This window comes from Phoca vitulina, unplaced genomic scaffold (assembly GCF_004348235.1).
Source record: "Phoca vitulina isolate PV1807 unplaced genomic scaffold, GSC_HSeal_1.0 scaffold101, whole genome shotgun sequence".
Classification (NCBI taxonomy): Eukaryota; Metazoa; Chordata; class Mammalia; order Carnivora; family Phocidae; genus Phoca; species Phoca vitulina.
In genome coordinates this window covers 874,267-897,537 of record NW_022589804.1, presented here as the reverse complement: position 1 = coordinate 897,537, position 23,271 = coordinate 874,267, and the positions used below count along the sequence as shown (strand labels likewise).

Sequence of the window (23,271 nt, the reverse complement as noted above, 5' to 3'; positions counted from 1 at the left end):
GAAGAAGAGGTCAGGAAGCATCTGTACTGTGTGCTGTGTGCACTCTGCTGCTGTATTTTGCCTGCTCTATCCCTCGGGTCAGTCATCTGCAGAGGTTTTCCTTGCCAGGAGTGGGCAGTGTTCAGACCTTGGCCACAGTGTGGCAAGTTTTAACTAGGTGTGCTCTGGTCTGCATTTTAAATAAGACCTGATGCTATTTCCTCTAGAATTGAAGCTCTGCAGGATCCTATGGTCAACAGACATGTTGCATGTGGGGTTTGTGCTGGTTTTCTGGGGAAGGGCTTGCTGTGCTAGTCCTCAGGCACACTTGCCTGAGAAAAGTGGTACCAGCAGAGCGCAAGGGGGTGGCACTTGGTGTAAGAAGTTTAGGCTGCCACTATTGATGCTATACTGCTTACTGAAGTTGGTTTATATTGAGGGGTGGGGGAAAGAAATGGCGTCAGCCAACTCCTTTGTCCCAGATAGGGGAGTCCTTGCTTGCTTTGTTCATGGAAGGACTCCCCAAAAAGCAAATAATTTCCCCTCATGTGTTCTAGGCATTTCTCAGATCACTGTTTTCATGCTGTCTGTCTCTGGGTTGCTTGCCTGCCTGGAGCAGTGCAGTGCACCCTGGGCTCTATCCCATTCAAATCTACTGACTTTTAAAACCTCAAACCTTAGGGACCTGGTGTGGTGGGGACCTGTGCTGGTCTTCTGGGAGAGGGTCTCACTGTGCTGGGACTGATGCAGGTTTGACCCAGAAAGGCAGTCATGCCAGAATGCAGGGGCATGGGATTTGGAGCAAAGCAAACTACCATCACAAATTCCTGAGCTTTTGGGGGGTTCTGTATTGTACATTAGATTGTTTCTTGGCTGAAAAGTTGGCTTTCTTTCTAGTTCATTGTTTCTTTCTACCACTTGGCCATTTAAAAATTTGTGTTGCTGTCATCTCTTCTATTTTTTTTTTTTTGGTCTTCATATAATTTATGGAAAAAAAATCCCTTTATTCAATTTGGAGGCATTCAAGAGAAAAGGGAGTTAATGCCAGTGTTCAACTTTCATTATTAGAAGTTGTTTGGATTGACTTTTGAAGTTTCACAGAATGTGCTGGGGTGGTGGTGGTGAACTGTGGAGAATAGCGGTCTTTGATGAACACATCAGGAACTACAGGGCTAGATTATATGAAGGGATCCTTTCATCTTTTTGAACATCTATATACTTTGCCTTTTCCACCACCAACCCATAGACACGGTCTATGGCTTATTTAGAAAGTTCTAAATCATTAACCAGCTTCTGCATATGTATGTGTGTGTGGGGGGGTGTATATTTGTTAAACTGAACATTCTTAACAACTATCATCCTTTACGAATCATATGTTTGTATATGTACTTATTTTTAGATTTATAAATACTGTATGCATAATAATTTATGTAAACCTAAGCAATAACATGTTTCTAATCTTAGATATATAAACACATATGAGTCAATACTCATGAGTTCTTGTGAAAGCTACCACTTCTGACCATAAGTGTAGTCTAAAACAATTGTGTGCCCTACACAATTCTTAGTACCTCAGTCTGATATATTTAGGTTTTTTCCTTATATTTTTATCTGTAACTTTTAATTTTTTTTACCTCTTTGTTGGATATTCAATTTACCTTCAGGATCATCCATTATTTCAATTAACGGGTTAAAGATAAACTGAGCTGGATCTTGAATCCTTTGAGTTAAGGTTTGTTCTTTTTTCAATTACTGCTGAGTTTCTTCTTCCTTGATTTATACCATTTCTGCCAGTCAATAAGGCAAATGCCACCCAAACAATGTTGAAAGATTTTCACTATTTCTCCCAGTTGCCTTCAATTTTTCCCTCTAGAGGCATTATGTTAGCACTAGCTGAATCACTCAGGAATACTAGAGGCAGTCCTATTTGCTTTATTTATCACTCTCATCTTAATTATATTCAGAAATGAGTTATGTCTTAAATCATCAAATCAATATTTTCTATGACTTTTATCAAGACAAGGGAATAGATATCACTTAACACACATTTGTGGGTCTCTCTCATCATACTTCAACAATCCTTGTAAAATGAGATTGACAACATAAATCACAAGTGGGGTGCAATGAATGCTAGACACTTGAAAAAGTTGCTTTGTGTCTTAAATATGAATAAACCATTCAAGATATGAAAGAGGAAAGACAAGTTGGATTCAAATGATCATGGCTTTTGGAATTAAGTTAATTAGGGCAAATACTGGCTCTAGCCATAAGGAAGATTATTACTGTTTGTGTATCTCTGAAGAAACACCGAAAGGAGTTAAGGCAGCTTGGATTATAGTGTGACTGATACTACCTGCTTTCTTTGATATTTTCAGTCACCCTTACTTTATTTCATCTTAACACACTGCATGCTCAAACACTATTATAAATGTTAACCATATTCTGCATTCTAATTTGGAACACAAATGCATTGTGTTTTTTTGATAGTTACTGGGTTATGTAACAAGTGATTATTTTTATGTAAAAGAAAAGGACAAGTCTCACTATAGGTGTCAAGATGGCTTTTAAACTCATCACTTCTGGGATAGTATCTTTAAAGGTATAGGCACATCATGGGGAAGCCTTGAAACACCATAAACACCATTATGGTAATAAAATAATTCAGAGTCAACAGAACATTGGCAATTCAATTTTTTCCAATTTTTAGCAAAACAAATTATCATTAATTAATAAAGAATATCTTACTTCCAAAACCAAGTAAAAAAAAAGATTTCTTCACTGCACTGATTAAACTTTGCTACTACACAACAACAAAAAAACCAAAACAAATAAAACAACAACAACAAAAACAATCAGACTGAAAAGGCATCCTATGGAATGAAAGAAAATACTTGCAAATCCTTTATCTGATAAGGGGATAATATCCAAAGTATATAAGAAACTCATATAATGCAACAGCAAAAAATCCAAATAACTCAATAAAAAAAATAGGCAAAAGACTTAAATAGGCATTCCTACAAGGAAATACAAATGGACAACAGATATATGAAAAGGTGATTGACATCACTAATCATCAGGGATATGCAGATCAAAACCACAATGGAATATCATCTTATCCCTGTTAGGATGGCTCTTATGAAAAAGACAAGAGAACAGTATCATCAGTGAGGATGTGGAGAAATTGGAATATGTACACACTGTTGGTAGGAATGTAGAATGGTGCAACCACAATAGAAAACAGTATGGAGGTTCCTCAAAAAATTAAAAATAGAAGTCCCATATGATCCAGCAATCTCACTTCTGGATATATATTCAAAATAATTGAAATAAAAAGTTGAAGAGATATCTGCACCCCCACATTCATTAAAGTTTATTCATAATAATAAAAATATGAGAACCCACAAGTCCACTGACAAATGAATAAAGAAAATATGGGGGCACCTGGGGGGCTCTGTCAGTTAAGTGTCTGACTTTGGCTCAGGTCATGATCTCAGGGTCCTGGGATCGAGGCCTGCATTGCACTTCCCACTCAGGGGGAGTCTGCTTGTCCCTTTGCCTGTCCCCCTGCCCATGCTCTCTCTCTCAAATAAATAAATAAATAAAATATTTTTAAAAATATGGTATATACATGCAATGGAATATTATTCAGCCATAAAAAGAAGGAACTCCTGACATCTCCAGGATGAACCTGAAGAACTTTAGGCTAAGTGAAATAAGTCAGTTACAGATGGACAAATACTGCATGATTCTACTCAGATGAGTTATCTAAAAAGTCAAACTCATAGAAGGAAAGAATAAAATGATGGTTGCTGGGGGCTGATGGGGAAGGAAATGGGGAACTGTTTTATAATGGATACAGTTTTAATTATGCAAGATGAGTAAGTTCTAGAGATCGGCTCTACCTATAGTTATTAACACAGTACCCACAGTTAATAATACAATAGACTTTAAAAACTTTAAAATAAGTTGAGAAGATAAATCTCATGTTAAGTATTCTTACTAAAACATACACAACATGCACAAACACAAAGAAATTTTTGGAAATGATAGATATCTTTAGTACCCTGGCTGTGGTGATGGTATCACAGGTTAGGCATACGTCCAAACGCCTCAAGAAGTATAGTCTCAATGTGTGCAATATAGTGTATATCAATTATACCTTGATAAAGATAAAAACATAGAATTAAATATTTGATTTGTTGTTTGTTTAAATCCTCCAGAAGGACAGGGTTACACTGGTCATTTTTGCTACCTTAGAGTCAATGTATAGTGTTGCAATATAGTAAATACCAAATAAATACTTGTTGAAGAAATAAATGAATGGAAAAATCCTTTTTAAAATAAGGGCAGATGGCAACTATATATACACATAGATGAATAGATGTGTGTATAATTGTTTGTTTGTTTAATTTCATTTTGGACCTTTGAAATTTTCATTAAAGCTTTCTAAGGGCCCATGAGCCTGAATTTGGTGGCCACTAGTCTACTGCTTATTTGGGTGGCTGATGTCCATTTTCAGCCATCTGGACACATTTTCATGGATGGCTATCATGCATTTACTGAGCAAGGAGGATTAAATTGCATAATGCACATAAAAGCATTTGTAATCTTTAAAGCAACTACAGAAATATAAGGTATTAGCACTGTTATAGCTATGATATTGCCTCAAAATGTACAGAAGCAAATTCTAAGCCAAAAAAAAAAAAAAAAAAAAAAAGAATCCTCCTTGTCTATTTAGAAATCATAAGATTATGCAACATTTTTAAAAATGAAATTTTCCCACAGGAATTTCCACCACTGTCTTTTTCAATTGTTTTGCCACATAATCCAGCCTGCTATAAAAACTGCAAAAATGTAAAAATGGAATTGTCAAGCTATCATAATCTCTTGAGACAACCATATTAAATATAGTTACATCTTATAAGTTTTTTGGCATATCTTCAGAACTAAGATTCTACTGTGGGAGACAAAAGGTTTATTTGTAATGGATTTTTTTTTTTGAAAATAATGTTCTCTTCTTTGGCTGGATAAGTGATTTGTACAAATGACAAATATCCTTTTTTTTCTTTTTTTGAGATATGAGAACATCTGAACTAAAAACACAGAAACCCTAGTAAATTCAACATTCCTGTGAGTAACAATCAGTGAGCAAATGGCAGTACCATCCACCTCTACATTAACTTAGTCACCCTCTCCTAAGGCCACCTCCTGGGCTGTGACCTCATTTGGCTCTGCTCCATATCAGCACTGTTGCATTTTAATACCCTAATCTTCAAGCACATCTCATCTTTCTGGGTCTCACGTGACTCATCCCCACATGCGTCCTCATATTTCATGGAGATCTCTAGAACTCTTAGCTTTTTAATTTTATCCTAATATATTAGGCCCCTCTTTCTCTCCTCAGCTCTGTTTTGAGACAAAGGAAGAGACAGCTGTTCAAAGAGTGTCCGGGTGAGATGAGGCTGGTGAGAGCAAGGGAACTAGCTCAGCTGTTCTGAGATCATAAAACTATTTATTTGGCTGGTGATGTGAAACTTCCTTTTTCTCCCAGATATGCTATCTCTGATCTCTGACGATCCCAGTGTACTAAGAGGGAAAATTTTTAAAAATTTTACCTGCCAAAATATGGGTTAAGGGATCTCCAGCTTTTTAAAGATGATTTTATTAGGTGCTTATCAGATATTTCTCCAGAGACAGAGGATAGAGCAATGAACAAAATGATAAAAATCCCTGCCCTCCTGGAGTTTATCTTCTAGCACAGACTAGAAAGACAATAAACCAAGTGAATAAGAAAATTATGTAGCATAGTAGAAGGTAATAACATGTTGGACTTCAGGTAAAGAATCCAGTGATGATGTCTGGGAGAAGACTGTTTCAGGCAAGGGAAACACTAAGTACATAGGCCTTGAGGTGGACATGTAACTCAGATTTTTTGAGGAACAGTAGAAACATTGTGGCTGGGCTGGAGTCATAGAGGAGAGAAGCAACAGGACATAGGTGGGGAGATACATGCGGGAGTCTGGTACCATATTGTAAAGACTGGTTTTTACTCTGAACGAAATGGCAAGTCAGTTCAATGGGTTTGGAGGCAGGAGGAAGGCGAAACTAGTGTGTTTAGGTTGCCATCTTGAACTAGATCAAAACGTCATTTTTAAAAGTATTCTTTGTGATAAAGCAAACTATAAATTCAACACAGGCTCCTAATTTCACATCTCACTTTATTTGTTCTAATATGAGTTTGTGTGTGTGTGTCTGTTTGTACATTCTTTAATTTGTGTATTTGGATCTGAAGATATGAGCACCAATGCTTACTAAAATGACAATGTAAAAAGAAGAAAATAAGTAAATATGCTAAAGACAAAAATATAAAACTTCATTCTAAATAGTAAAATAACAAACTAATCTCATCAAAATCAAGTACAGGGAAGGATACCTGTTATAATTACTATCATACACCAGTGTTTTAGAGAATTTAGATTTTAGAATTTTAGAGTGAATACAATAAGTTGAGAAAATGACATTATTAGTATAAGTAATGGAGAGGAAGTTATCAATTATTTTGTGTCGATAAAACTATTGCATATCTAGAAAATGCAAGGCTTCTGGAAAAAGCTACAAATATTGAAAAAGGAATTTGAATTATACAAACATCATGCTGCTTTTATCTATACCAGCAATAATTCGCTAGACAAAAATATGCTAAGAAAAAGACAATGCACAGTAATAATTCAATAAAAATACAAAATCTTCATAAAGTAATCTTTATGGAAGGATATAAAAATTTGATTAAAATTCATTCCCTATTTTTGGATTTAAACATCTAATATCATTAAAATTTCAACCCTTCAAAAATTAATATTTAGAAACTAAATTTTATAATTAGAAAAATAACCTTAAAGTTGTTAGGGATGAACAATATTTAACAAAAAATTATGGCAATAATAATTAGTGTGGCATGCCTTACTAGTTATTAAAGTTCACTAAAAAGATAATATAATAAAAACACTCTGCTACTAGCAACAGTACTACTAAAGAGAAAATCTAAAATTATATACTAGTACACAGAAAATAATTAATTTTAAAAATGTAAAATTTAATATATGAAGCATTATTGTTATTTCATTAGGAAATGATTATTTAATAACTCCTGCAGGCACACTTGAGAATCTACCTTAAAGAAAATATGATGGATCTCTTACTGTATAGATTTAATTGAAAAAAATTCTGGTTGGATTAAATGAATAAAGGTGAAAAAACAAGCAATATTCTCCTGGTTTCAGAGAAAACAATTTCTTTCTTTTTTTTCAGAGAAGATTAAAGAAGAAAATCCAGAAGCTATAAAAGAACCATATTTATTTATGTACATGAAAAAAATGACAAAACATATTCAGATTAACAAAAAAAGCCAACAACCAAAAATAAAGAAAAAATTGGTGTGGTGGGAATGAGTGTATTATAATAGCAAGACTGTGGAGCAATAGGAAATTTTACTCATTCTTGATATAAAATGATACAGTCACTTTAGAAGGTAGTTAACAATTTCTTACAAAAGTAAATATACCCTTACCATACAATCCAACAATCATGCTCCTTGGCATTTACCAAAATGAACTAAAAATTTATGCCCACACAAAAACCTGCACAGGGATATTTATAACAGTTTTATTTGTAATTGCCAAAACTTGGAAGCAACCAAGATGTCCTTCAGTAGGTGAATGGATAAATAAACTGTGATACCCAGACAATGAAATATTATTCCTCACTAAAAAGAAATTAGCTATTGAACTATGAAAAAAACATGGGGGAAACTTAAGTGCATATTACTAACTGAAAGAAGACAATCTGAAAAGGCTACATACTGTATGATTCCAACTATATGACATTCTGGAAAAGTCAAAACTATGAAGACAGTAAGGACATCATTGGTTGCCAAAGGTTAGCGGAGAGAAAGAACAATGAATAGAGCAGAGAGGACTTTTAGGGTAGTGCAAATGCTCTGTATGACACTGTATGTCTCTGTTATTATACATTTCTCCACACTTATAGCATGTACACTACCAAGAGTGAGCCATAGGTAAACTATGAACTCTGGATGATAATGATTTATCAATGTAGGTTCATCAGTTGTAATAAATGCACCATTTGGGTGGGGAATGTTGATAATGGGAAGGCTATGCATGTGTGTGGGAGGGAGATTATGGAAAATGTCTATACTTTCCTCTCAACTTTGCTGTGAACCTAAAACTGCTCTAAAAATTAATCTATTAAACAAACAAACAAAGCAGATATAGGGGTCCAAGAATGTTAAATTGAGAGTCTCTACAAATCATCTTGAAAAATAAAGATTTGCATTCATGTCTTGATAAGATAGCAGAAGAAAATAGAGCTTTCAAATGTTCTGAACAAATAACTGAACCATTTCTAATCTACATTCACCATAGTTGGCAAGGCTAATTCATTATGGTCAGAGTACTGAAAAAAATAAACCTGTTTTCTTTCCCTTCACAAGGAGCTAAAACTTTGAAGTCTTCCTCTGAAATGGCACAGGCATGTGTCCAAACATGTTCATGGTATTCCTTATCTCACTATTTTACTAATCATTTGACTTTTCCCATTGAAAGTGATCAGTTGATCACATGATTTAGCATCACAGAAAGTGCTTCATTTTTCACTGATGTGTTTTGTGAGGGCTAGAAGCTCAGCATCTATACTGAAACCTATGAAATAGACCTCTCTTGTGAAATCATAGAGAGTGTGTCCCAGGAATTGTCCCTCTACCACAGGGCTTTTAGTTGGCTTCCTTACAGAGCGGTCTGTGCTCACATGATTCTTTCTATTCCATAAGAGCTTGAGAAACCTGCCTTTTACTGAGGCTAACTGGAGTTGAGGAAACTGCCACACTTGATTTTCCTCTGCGGTCACAGCTATTCTCAAATGTCCATAGTATGGTAGGCACTAGACGTCACAAAGATTAATCAACCTTTGACCACACTTCAAGGAGCTCATATTCCAGTGGAGAAGAGGAAGAGGAAAACAGAAAAATAGAAATGAAAGTCACAGGGGCTTTAAGGGATCTGTGGAAGTCCTACTAGAGTTTCGGAAGTCTTTGAAACTGTTGGGTAATGTCTCACATGACAAACCTGAGGTTTTTTTTTTTTTTTTAATTTTTTTAAAATTTTTATTTATTTGAGAGCGAGAGAAAAGAAGGAAGAGAGCACACAGGGAGAAGCAGACTCCTGCTGAGCAGAGAGCCCGATGTGGGGCTCAATCCCAGGGTCCTTAGATCATGACCTGAGCCAAAGGCAGATGCTTAACTGACTGAGCCACCCAGCTGCCCCGACAAACTTGACTTTCATGGTAAAAGACAGGGAGGTCACTCCAAGGAGAAGACCACGTAGGTAATTCTGTAAGGTTGGTATGTTTGGGGAATTATAAGAATTTTGATATAGGAAAGATAAGGAGTTGGTAGTGGTGGGCGGAGGGTAGAAGTATAATAATTCCACTATTTAGGAGGAATGCATTGGCACTGATTTACCTATTGGTTATGATTCTCATCTGTTCTAGTTGGACCCATGTCTTACTAGTTGTCAAATATTTTAAATTTCACCTTGGTTGGCAGATTTGGCCATATTTTAAAGTGCCACACATGCCAAATTAGAGATTTGAATATGAAAAAGAGAGTCAAGTAAGATTATTATGCAAAAGGTTTGCATAACCAAATTTATTTTTTTTAAAATAACTCTAAGGAAAATGGGGAAGATGGATAGAAGGAGAAAGGATAAACTTTTAATCTATGTCATCAGTTCGATTTAGCAAATGAGAGGAGTAAAAATAACTTTATTAGAAAGATTAATATTTATAACCAAACAGTGTATTCTCTATTAAATTTAGTACATTTTTATTTTAGATAAAATTAAATCACTCAGGATTGAATAAAGAGGTATTTCAAATGCATCATGTTTCAATTGCTTTGAACATTATGTTCCAGAATGCTAAAATAAAATTTTAAAAAATTCCTTTGTTCTTGGTCTCCTCTCCATGATAAACATAGCACCCAAACCTGTGCCTCCAACTCTGGCCAACATTCCTAGGACTAGGACTGTCTGATCCCATGACCCAGCAGGGGCCTTCAAATCTCAAGGAGAATTGAAAAGAATGTGGAGTTTATGTGTAAACCCTGACTATTGCTGAATAAATACTCAAAGTCCTAATATGTATGTAAGTAAGCAGAGCTATCTCAACAGATGGGGAAAAAAAAAACCCTCTAGATCAGGGGTCAGCAGACTTTTTCTCTTCCTTTTTTTTTTCTTTTCTTTTCTTTTTTTTTTTGCATGTGAAGGACCACATAGTAAATATTTTAGGCTTTATGGGACATGTGGTCTTTATTACAACTACTCAGCTCTACCAATGTAGCCCCCAAACAGCCATAGACATTGTATAAATGAGTGTGGTTTTTCCAATAAAAATATTTACAAAAACAGGATGGACCCATGGGGATTAGTTAGCCAGCCACTGTTTTAGAATGGTTTATCACAGTGTCCTCCAACTAATAGAAATACATACATAAGATAGTCACTCCACCAGATCATATTAGGCTCCCAGAAAACAGTAGAAGAGTAAATGAACTTCACCTGGTTTCACCACAGAATAATATTTTATGTTTGCCTTTGTTTCTTCACAACTGTTTGATCATTCTTTTTTTAAATTTTATTTAAATTCAAGTTAGTTAACATATAGTGTATTATTAGTTTCAGGGGTAGAATTTAAAATGATTCATCAGTTGCGTATAAAACCCAGTGCTCATTACATCACATGCCCTCCTTAATGCCTATCACCCAGTTACCCCATTCCCCACCCACCTCCCCTCCAGCAACCCTTAGTTTGTTTCCTAGAGTTAAGAATCTCTTATGGTTTGTCTCCCTCTCTGTTTTTATCTTATTTTATTTTTCCTTCCCCTCCCCTATGTTCACCTGTTCTGTTTCTTAAATTCCACATGAGTGAAATCATATGGTATTTGTCTTTCTCTGACTTATTTCACTTAGCATAATAGTGAAATATGTCTAGTTCCATCCACATCATTGCAAATGGCAAGGTTTCATTCTTTTTGATGGCTGAGCAATATTCCATATTATATATATAATGAAGTAATGTATATATGTGTATATATATATATATATATATATATATATATATTACCATATCTTCTCTATCCATTCATCAGTTGATGGATGTCTGGGCTCTTTCTATATTTTGGCTATTGTGGACACTGCTGCTATAAATATTGGGATGCTTGGATCCCTTTGAATCACTATTTTTGTATCCTTTGGATAAATACCTCCTAGAGCAATTGTTGGATCATAGGGTAGCTTTATTTTTAACTTTTTAAAAAGATTTTATTTATTTATTTGACAGAGAGAGAGAGAGCGGAGCAGAGGGAGAGGTAGAAGCAGACTCCTCACTGATCTGGGAGCCCGATGCGGGACTCAATCCCAGGACCCCGGGATCATGACCTGAGCTGAAGACAGACGTTTAACCGACTGAGCCACCCAGGCGCCCTATTTTTAACTTTTTGAGGAACCTCCATACTGTTTTCCACAGTGGCTGCACCAGTTTGCACTCCGACCAACAGTGTAGGAGGGTTCCCCTTTCTCTACATCCTTGCCAACACCTGTCGTTTCCTGTGTTGTTAATTTTAACCATTCTGACTGGTGTGAGGTGATACCTTATTGCGGTTTTGATTTGTATTTCCCTGATGATGAGTGATGTTAAGCATTTTTTCATGTGTCTGTTAGCCATTTATGTGTCTTTTTTGGAGAAATATCTGTTCATGTCTTTTGCCCATTTCTTGACTATATTTTTTTGTTTTGGGGGTGTTGAGTTTGATAAGTTCTTCATAGATTTTAGATACTAGCCCTTTATCTGACTGATCATTTGCACATATCTTCTCTCATTCCAAAGTTTGTCTTTCAGTGTTGTTGATGTTTCCTTTGCTGTTCAGAAGATTTTTTTTTTTTAAGAATTTTTTATTTATTCATTTGAGACAGAAAGAGAGAGAGAGAGAGAGAGAGCAGGAGCAGAGGGGAGGGGCTGAGGAAGAGGGAGAAGCAGACTCCCTGCTGAGCAGGGAGCCCGATGCAGGGGTTGATCCCAGAATCTGGAGATCATGACCTGAGCTAAAGGCAGACGCGCAACCATTGAGCCACCCAGGCGCCCCATGTTGTTCAGAAGATTTTTATCCTGATGAAGTCCTAATAGTTCATTTTTGCTTTTGTTCCCCCCCCCTTGCCTCCAGCAACATGTCTAGTAAGAAGTTGCTCTGGCTGAGGTCAAAGAGGTTGCTGCCTCTGTTCTCCTCTAGGAGTTTGATGGATTCTTGTCTCACATTTAGGCTTCCATCCATTTTTAATTTATTTTTGTGTATGTTGTAAAAAAGTGGTCTAGTTTCATTCTTCTGCATGTTGCTGTCCAGTTTTCCCAACACCATTTGTTGAAGAGACTGTCATTTTTCCAGTGGATATTCTTTCCTGCTTTGTCGAAGATTAGTTGACCCTAGAGTACAGGGTCCATTTCTGGGTTCCTGATTCTGTTCCATTGATCTATTTGTCTGTTTTTGTGCCAGTACCATACGGTCTTGATGATTACAGCTTTGTAATACACCTTGAAGTACGGAATTGTGATGCCACCAGCTTTGGTTTTCTTTTTCAGTATTACTTTATAATTGGGGTCTTTTCTGGGTCCATATACATTTTAGGATTGTTTGTTCCAGTTCTGTGAAAAATGCTGGTGTTATTTTGACAGGGACTGCATTAAATGTGTAGGTTGCTTTGGGTAGTATAGACATTTTAACAATATTTGTTCTTCTAATCCATGAGCATGGAATGTTTTCCCATTTCTTTGTGTCTTCCTCAATTTCTTTTTTTTTTTAAAGATTTTATTTATTCATTTGAGAGAGAGAGAGAGAGAAAGCACGAGCGGGAGTGGGGGGGTTGGGAGGGGCAGAAGGAGAGGGAGAAGGAGAGTCCCTGCTGGGCAGGAAGCCCGATGTAGGGTTCCATCCCAGGACCCAGAGATTATGACCTGAGCAGAAGGCAGACGCTTAACTGACTGAGCCCCCCAGGCGCCCCCTCAATTTCCTTCATACGTATTCTATAGTTATCAGAGTACAGATCTTTTACCTCTTTGGTTAGGTTTATTTCTAGGTGTCTTATGGTTTTTGGTGTAATTGTAAATGGGATCGATTCCTTGATTTCTCTTTCTACTGCTTCATTACTGGTGTATAGAAATGCAACAGACTTCTGTGCATTGATTTTATATCCGGAGACTTTGCTGAATTCTTGTAACAGTTTTAGCAATTTTTTGGTGGAGTCTTTTAGGTTTTCTACGTAGAGTATCATGTCATCTGCGAAGAGTGAAAGTTTGACTTCTTCCCTGCCAATCTGGGTATTTAATCATCCTTTTTTTAAATTAATTAATTAATTTATTTGAGAGAGAGAGAGACAGACAGTGACACAGAGAGAGAGAGAAAGAGCGAGCACAAGCACGGGAAACAGCAGGGGGAGAGGGAGAAGCAGGCTCCCAGCGGAGTAGGGAGCCTGACGTGGGCCTCGATCCCATGACCCTGGGATCATGACCTGAGCCAAAGGCAGACGCTTACCCCACTGAGCGAACCAGGCACCCTGGTATTTAATCATTCTTATAAAGAAAACTTAAACTTTTCTATTTGCTGAAAACTAAATTTGATCAGTCTGTTTCCATGTAAAAATAGTGATGTAGACTGAAAAGTCCATCTAATCATTGGATTTTTCTGGTTTACAGAATGTTGGATTGCTCCAGGTTTTATTTATCTTAAAAAGGAGGATGAGGAGAGGGGGGGAATCTCTCTTTTGCAATCATCTTTAATGGCTGTTTTTTCTTCATTAAAGATTATCTATTTTAATAACAGAAAAATAAATTACTCTTTTATACCATAAGAATCAAGTTTATTACTGAAATAAAGAATTATCAAAGATCTAACTAGTTTACTTACCATAGTGGTTAAGGATACAGACTACCTTCTAATGCCCTCTCTACCACTTACTGCTTGTGTGATCTTGAGTGAATTGCTTATCTCTCTGTGCCTCAGCAACAAAATAAGATTAATAATAACAGTTTTCAAATAGGATTGTTATTAAAAGTCAATAAATTAATAAATCAATACCAACCACTCAGGGCAGTGCTTGTTACACAAAAAGCACTCCATAAAGAGCTATTATTATCATCCAATTAGTTTAAATTTTACTTAAACGTATTTTGCAAGTGCAATGTATCTTAAAACTACCAGAACCCCTGAGACGCAGATGCCTCTAGAGCACAAGCCCTGGGACTGTGAGAGGCCTTTGAAGTCATTTGTTGTTTTCATCACTCACACAGGAATCTTTCTCTGTCCAATAACATCAAGCCCTTCTGTTCTCCTTCTGGGCATTTTCCGTTGTCAGATCCATAGCACCTTACAAAGCAACTGGTTTCATTTAAATTTCAGCCGCACATCTAATAAGCACAGGGGTATTGATGAAACAAGTGATGTCTCTGAGCTCAGTGTCTTCATCTGTAAAGTCAAGTTAATATTCTTTATCTACTTCATAAAGGACTTGAGAGAGAGAGAGAAGAATATTTCGGACTCTTTAAATTTCACAAAGGAGCATTCGAGAGAGATTTCCACTCTCTGGGAGGGAAAAGCACGGAAAGAAAACACACAGCTTGTCCTCACCATCTCCCTCCCTTCCCCTGGGAACGAGTGACTGGCCTGTCTGGTGAGGTGGAGAAAGAACTGAGCAGGTGTGACTCAGCCTCTTCTTTTTATGGAGCAGTCTGTCCTCTGAGTCTAAGAGTTTTCCTATTGTCATTCTGAAAACCATCTTCTAAAGCAGGAAAGTCCTGCTATTGTCCAGCCCTGCCTGTGACTCTAGGGTTGGGGGGCAGTGTTAGGAGGTCCATTTGGTCACAGATCAAAGACTTGGTCTCTAGTTAACTGATATACGTTAATCTCCATGACTCACTCCCACTGGTTTTTAATTTGAGAACAGGGCTGTTGTTTAATCAACCTTTAAAACCCTAACAGTAAGAATTCATTACAATCCTTGATGAGACAGTACATATGCAAATGCTAAATCTGCTGTTATTTTAAGAGCATTTCTCCATGATAGTATAGCCAGATCCTTCTCTCCCTACTGCTTGTAATCAATGGAATAATACAAAATAAAGATAATATCTAAAACCACTTATTAACAGTGTAGTTTTCCTTGTTCTCCAACCTTTACTGACAACTTCTCAAACCAGCTGCTACCCCCCACTCCACAACACACACACATTCCCTTCTTGCCTCCAAAATTATGAAGAAAAGAGGGGCTATCAAGTGACTTTTGTATTTTCAAACCTTCAAACATACCTACCTCATTTTTAAAAAAAAATTCTGTTCCACTTCTGGAGTTGACTTTCTCAGCTTGCTCCCTCCATCTATGCTTCAAATGTCACTCATTCCCACGTTTTAGGGGTTTTATACAATTAATTGTCCTCCCTCATTTATTAAATTCCCTGTCTACCTTGATCCTAAAATTAAACAACCAAACCTCTGTGACTGGCCTCTGTATGCAATATACAAATCCTTATGAGTCATAAAAGAAAAAGGTTGGCATTGTCCAAAGTGACATAAACAAAGTCAAAATTAAATAACAAGAGGGAAAATATTTGCTACACATGTCAAGGAACCACTTTCCTTAATTGATAAAGTACTTTTGCATAAATCAACAAAGAGAAATAAACAGAAAAAAATTGACTAAGTGCATGAAGCTTGAAGAAAAAATAAATATATCACTTATTCATATATGAAAGATGTAGAATCTCACTCATAATTAAAGAAGTACAAATTAAAATATTATGATGCCAGTTTTCACCTATAAAATTAGCAAGTACCAAATAATTTATTAATACCATGTAAGGACACAGATATAAAAATATAAGTGTTTTTCACTATATAGCTTTTTTCATCATTAAAATTATTTTTTCATGATCATGAATTACATTTTTGGGTAAAAATGACTGTATTAAAAACCTGTCTCTAGGGGCGCCTGGGTGGCTCAGTCGGTTAAGCATCTGCCTTCAGCTCAGGTCATGATCCCAGGGTCCTTGGATCGAGTCCCACATCGGGCTCCTTGCTCAGTGAGGAGCCTGCTTCTCCCTTTCCTGCTCCCCCTGCTTGTGTTCCCTCTCTCGCTGTGTCTCTCTCTGTCAAATAAATAAATAAATAAATCTTTAAAAAAAAAAAAAAAAACCTGTCTCTTGATCTCCTCGTTCCTTAAGAGATAGTTTTATCATTCTCCATTTCTTATTAGTTTAACCTCACAAAACAGTGGCTTATATGCCATGGGTTCATTTTCTCACCTCCTTACAACTTAGCTACTTCATTCTGAATATACTTTAATCTCTCCATTTGTCCATCTCTTGCTAAATCACCAATTAATAAATCTACCTCAATAAATCTAAAGGTCCTTTCAGTATTATTTTCACTTGGTCTAGAATTATTTGACACTGGTGGCCCCCCTTTTAAATATGCTCCTCCACAGGCTGGGATGACACAACGCTCTCTGGGTTTTCCTCCTCCATCTCTGTATTTGCTTTCTCCCTATTGCCTTTTCACAGTTCATCCTTTTTCCAATCATTACATTTTGAGATCCCTTTCAAAGCCAAGTTCTTAGACTTCCTCCACTTGAATTCTACATACTCATGTCTTCCGTTCATAAATCTAAACTACTCAGATGATTCACCCATTTTTATTTACAGCCTATATATCTCTTTTGAGCCCCAGACTCACATATTCTCCAGCCTTCTTGGCTATATTTATGTTTGAAATGCACATCAGGCCATTTTAACCAAAACTGAACTCATGATCTGTTCTCTACTTCACACCTGATTCTTTTCCAACTCTCTTCATCTTGGTAAAGTTATTATCATTCATCTTGTTATAAAACACAAGAATCTTACAAGTCACTCTTGACATCTTCCCCATGCTTCTCTACAATACCCAATGCACCCAACAGCTCCTACTGATTTTTTTTCCCAACTTACTGAGTTGTACATAATATACAAAAAGTCACATATATTCAATGTATACATTTTGATGAGTTTGAATTTATGCATCTATCCTGATACCATCGTAATAAAAACATAATACACACATTGTAATTAGTAATCTGCTACTTATTCCACGATCATAGTATTTTTGTTAGGGGTATTGGTTCCTCTGTATCTACCCTATCTCTTCTAATCCATAATCTGTACCCGTTATCTTTTGAAATACCACACCTATCATATTCTTACCACCCCCCCCACACACAAAAAAAGGCTTCCCCAATAATGGGATAAATATCAAAATACTACAAAGGCTGAAAACATTGTTTCCTGGGTTCCTCTCCAAACTTCTTCACACATGCTCCCCTTACCTTCTTGCTCAACCTTCATGGTTCATAATCTGAGGCAGATACAACTAGACAACTGCTTGTTTATAGACTGAATATCGTGCAACTAGTCTGATCTTTCCATCTTGAGTGCAGGTAAGCACTCCCGGCAAAATGGAGCATAGTTTGGCTAGCTTTATTTGCACTATAAATTCATCACAAAAATCTCAATAATTTTCAAGGCATTTTACTAAGTTTATTTAATTTTCAAAGGATAATCTAAAACAACAAAAACAACAATAAAGCAAAATTAAATGGAGTTTATCACAAGTGTAGAAACATTTATGTTGCTAAGCCTTCTCTCTTTGTGATACTTAGAATTGTCACTAGGATTAAGAAACTGATATAATCTTGTTCAGTCATTTAGCTTCTGAGTCTCAATTTTCTCCCCTACAAAAATGGGGTCATTATTACCAAACTCAAAGACAACTAAAAGTTGACATATTCAACACTGCCTACAGCACTAAATTAATCTCTCTCTCTTCCTCCCCCCTTCTCCCCTCTTGTCTCCTCTCATCATTTCCTCTCCCTTCCTTCACCCTCTCTTTCCCTCTCTCCTTGTCTCCTGACACATAACAGGAACTCAATGAAAATAAGTTTTGTTTTCTTTTTCTCAACATGATTAAAAGATACTGAATGGCCCACTGGAAGGCAAGTGTACTTATTTTAAAAAGGGCTTTAATTTAGAATGAATACTCTGATAATATGCAAGGATAAAGACTAATGTCTACTTCTGAATAACACCTACTATAATAGTTTTAGTAAAACAATTGTTTGTAATTCTATCCACAAATATATTTATTAGACTAAGCTCTTGTCCTTTCCATTTTGAAAAATATTGATGAAGATGGGCCTCCTGATAAGAAATACAGGTTATAATTCCCAAATAGTTTTGAAATTTAAGTACATTTCCTCTCACAGCCTGGTAACAATCATCATATTGAAGGAGAGAGATTCTTAATTCAAACAGATACACAGTTTTAGTTAATTATAGACAAGATAAAAAAAAGATCTTTAAGTAGCTAATTTGCTAAAAGTTGGTCCTTGTTTCCAAGTTCACAATTAAGTATATAACTCATAAATAATATACCTCATATGGTATTTTCTCAGGTCAAAAACTAAAACACTGTATCCATTCTAGAAAAATAAGCTCCTTTAGAAATGTCATTACTGTTCAGATTATTGATCCCATTCTGCTCTCAGGGCCAAAGTGTTTAGCAAGACTATTTCAGGAACCTGGACAGGACATTTTTATGGGCAATGAGACAACAGATTATCCTGAGTTCAAATGAGAAGACCCAGTGGCCAGATCTATATCACTCTAACATTCTTCTGATGTGCAGCACAGATGGTGAGATATGTTGATGAATGACGCTGTCTCAGCAGCAGAATTATCTTACTAGTCCTGCCACACATTTCAGTTGAATGACCTATTAAACATGGCTGTCCCAAGGCAACTGGATAGATTTATAACTACAGCTGTTAAATGGGATCCTCTAGGAAGTTCTGAATGTAGATTCCCTTCTCATAGCCTTGACTTCTAATTTTTTTTCTTTTCTTTTTTTTAAGATAGAGAGCAAGCACGCATGAGTGCACGAGTGGTAGGGAGGGGCAGAGGGAGAGGGAGAGAGAGAATCTTAAGCAGGCTCCACACCCAGTGCACAGCCAGATGCAGGGCTTAATTTCACAACCCTGAGATCATTACCTGAACTGAAATCAAGAGTCGGACACTTAACTGACTGAGCCACCCAGGCGCCACTTGACTTCTAATTTCTAAGAACCATCCTGAGTTGGGTCTGAGTTGGGCAGGGGAAGGAAGGAGCATAAAGGGAGATAGGGAGTATATATGCAAACAAAATAATCTCAAATTACTAAGAGCACAGCATAACGAATATAGTCAATGATACTGTAATAGCATGGTATGGTGACAGATGGTAGGTACACTTGGGGTGAGCATAACATAACCCATAGAGATACTAAATCACTAATCTGCACATATGAAACTAATGTAACATTGTGTGTCAACTATAGGAGTTATAGGGTGAATTGAATTTTTAGGAGGGAGCATTAAAATAAAAATGCTAACTTAAATTAGAATTATCTAGGATAATTTCTTTATATACTCAGGATCTGTGAAGAACTAGGAGTTTGCTATCAGACAACTTCTTCACTGTTTCTATTTTACAGGAAACAGGCTAATAGGGAAAAGCACTGAGTTATGGTCCACGGTAATTGGGCTCTTGCACACAGCCTTAACTATGTTATCCAAACTTTTGGGGTATCAGTTTCCTCACTTGTAAAATTAGAGTGAGTAGATGTCCTAAATACTCTCATAACTGTTATATTTTGCCTTTCCGCTCACTACCCTAGATTTCCACTCTTATGAATAGGAATACTTTAAATTTACTGAAAAGTAACAGAACACAGCACTAAATGCTCAGTCTCTAGAATTACACACACTTATATTTAATGTTGGCTTCAACACCTACATCTATATAGCCTTCTATTACTCAATATAAATTGAGTCTTAGAGTCCTTGTCTATAAATTGGAGATAATAGGATTCAACATGAAGTTGTTCTTAGATTTACTTATTTTTTTCATAGCACTTACTACCTTCTATCTAATTTACCATCTGTAAGGTCCATAAAGGTAGTGAATATTGTCTGTTTTATTCACTGATGTATCCCAAGCATCTTAACATAGTAGCCAGTCAATATCTATCAAATGAATACATGAAACAATGCATATACAGTTTAATAATTGGCAGAAAGCATTTGATAAATGATCCCATAAATGATCTTGATAGATAGAGTGTTATTTCACCATGAAGAAGTAGAAACAGAAGAAGCAGGAATGTTTCAAAGAGAAGATGAAGGGGACTGATGACCATACCATTACCAAATATCTTCAAGAGTACCACACGCTACTTTCAGAGACAAAAATATGAGCCAAGAGGTGGAAACTGCAGGGAGACATTTTTTTTTAATCTGGAATAAGAAGACTTTTCTAACAAAACTCCTCTAAGATGAAATGAACTGGTACTCAAGTAAATATTGAATTATTATTGGCCAATAAATGAAGGGATTAAGAAATCTAATTAAAGGTTATGAATCTATTTTTCTATGAATCAAATGATGTGGAGAGAACTTCTTATAAATAGGATATACAAAATAAATTTTAAAATACATAAATAGGGGCACCTGGCTAGCTCAGTCATTAGAGTGTGTGACTTTTGATCTCAGGGTTGTAAGTTTGAGCCCCATGTTGGGTGTAGAGATTACTTAAAAAATAAAATTTTAATTTATACATAGATATATATATAACATTATAAAAATTGTGTATGTATATGTTATATATATAAAATATTGAATTTTGGCCTTGTGGTACTGTTGGCAATAAAAAGATAGATGAAAAATGGCAAATATAGTGAATACCTACCTATTTTCCTTGTGTACATGTGATCAAAGAACATTTACTTGCTGACAAATCATATAGGCTGAAAAACAAATGCTGCTTATTTGTCTTATTAACATTGGTGAAAGCAGCAGATAGCAGCTACAGAATCTCATACCCTACCAGAAAAACAGGACTGTTTAAAGCCAGCTTCTTTCTTTCGTGTTCTTTTTACCCCAGTGGTAACACTGCACTTTGGAATTTAATACTGGAGTGGGAGTGCTCCTGGCTTGTATGAAACTAATTGGTGCATCACTCTTGCCAACTAGGGATGATTTTAGACAAAATGTATGACATCAGTGAAAAAGGAATCTCACTCAATAGGTCCATAAAGCACTTTTTTTTGAAGGATATTTGGCCTCATACTAAAATAGTCCCATCAATCTACTGCCATCAGGTCAGACAGAAAAACATTAGGTACATAAAGTGGCTGTCATAAAATGTAGCCAAGCAGGAGCCAAGTCTGATCACAGAAGGTCAGTTAGACATTTAGAAAATAAAGGAAGCATGTTGTCTTTAATGAGCTGTCAAAAGTTAATGACAAGTGAGTTAGCTTTCTATTTTGGACAGAAATATTGAGAAAGATGCAGGGGTTCTGAAGGTTTTCTCTATTTTTAAATTGGCTGCCTACTAAGAATCTGTACAATAACAAAACTTTTTTAAGCTCTAGAATAGTGAACTACATTCACATGGTCAAACTATGGGGTCATTTTACAAATTGTGATGGTTAATGTCATGTGACCACTTACTGGGCCATGGGTTTCCCAGATACTTGGCTAAACATTATTCTGAGTGTGTCTATGAGGGTGTTTCTGGATGACATTAGCATTTGCATCAGTATACTAAGTAATGAAGATTGTTCTCCCTAATGTGGGTGGGCCTGATCCAATCTACTGAAGACCTGAGTAGAACAAAAATGACTAAGTAAGAGGGAACTCTTCCTGCATGACTGCTTGAGCTGGGACATTGGTCTTTTCTGGCCTTCAGACTTGAACCCTAACACTGGCTCTTCTTCCCCAAGCCTGCCAGCTTTCAGACCAGAACTATACCACTGGCTCTTCTGGGTGTATCTCTCATCTCATCTCATCTCTCTCTCTCTCTCTCTCTCACACACACACACACACACACACACACACACCATTATATCTGTTTCCCTAGAGAACTCTAATATATGGATTCAACAGCATCAGCAGGGAATGAGTTGAGTTGTGCCAATCAAGTGCATTATCCAGATGATTAAAATCAATCCCAGTAGAAGTTAATGTTTTAGAAACTTGTCTGGTAACAGTGTGGATGATCAGGCAATGTAATAACACTTTTGTAATGTAAATAATGAGCCAATTTTCCAATATTTTAAAAAATTAAAGCAACTAAAACTAAAGCAACTCCTCACTTTCAAACTCAAAATTCTATGACTATATTATAAAACAAGTTTAGGTAGCCATTCTCAAAATCAATTTCTAAAGCAACAGCAAAAAGTCTGAAAAATGCTTATTTCCCTAGCCATTCTCAAAATCAATTTCAAAAGCAACAGCAAAAAATCTGAAAAATGCTTATTTCCCAAGGGAATTATGAAATGATCCAAGTATCTAAGAACCCATCTCATTTCCTTACAGTCATTTTTTTAAGACTTAAGTACTCATCATCTTCAAGTGGTGATTCCTGTTATCATCATTAATCAGCACATGGCATATCTACTTATTTTCCATGATTATCTCCAGGCTCTGATGTTTTATGATATTTAAGTTCTACTTCTACCACATAGATTAAGTTTCCAAAGCATCTGTCCTTATGCACCTGAAGATACCCTTTGATGCTGCCAAATTCCTGGCATTACCTTCATGTGAATTTTCTTTGTCACTCACCTGCCCAGAAGCAGAAATTCGCCTGCTAGACCCAGGCGCCTCATGGCCATCAGCAGACCTCTCACCGTCATGCCCTCACAGAAGCAGGCCACTACCCGGGCCTTGGGCAAGTGACTCCTGAGCTTCTTCAGCAGCTTATCGAAGCTCTGTTCCCCTGCGTTGCTATAGATTTTGTAAGAGTGAGCGATGCAAATTCCTTCTTTGGCTGACATATCTTTGAAAGCTTCCATCCCACTCTCTCCATAGTTGCCTGTGTGAAAACAGATAAGCAGAGAGGTAGTGAGATGGCAGTGCTGGGTACACTGGATCCAATTAAGAATGCAAAAGGCTGGGAGCATGAAGATCACTTGTAGTGTTGAACTTGGAGCCCGAAGACCTGAATCAGTTTTTGCTCTTTCACTGTCTTGTTCATTTTGGACAATTTACAAAAAAACTACATTATACATATATGCATTGAACTTTAAATTGTGTTTTCACTGAGAG

At 36.4% G+C, this 23,271-nt stretch overlaps 1 protein-coding gene across 1 annotated transcript in view; it reads right to left on the bottom strand.

The window, feature by feature from the left end:
* The window catches only part of GRM5 (glutamate metabotropic receptor 5), a 552,707-nt gene that overhangs the window by 326,368 nt on the left and 203,068 nt on the right, over positions 1-23,271 (bottom strand). Inside the window, exon 3 of the mRNA XM_032397660.1 lies at positions 22,789-23,038. Coding sequence (XP_032253551.1) covers positions 22,789-23,038 — 250 coding nt within the window. The remainder of the gene's footprint in view (positions 1-22,788; positions 23,039-23,271) is intronic.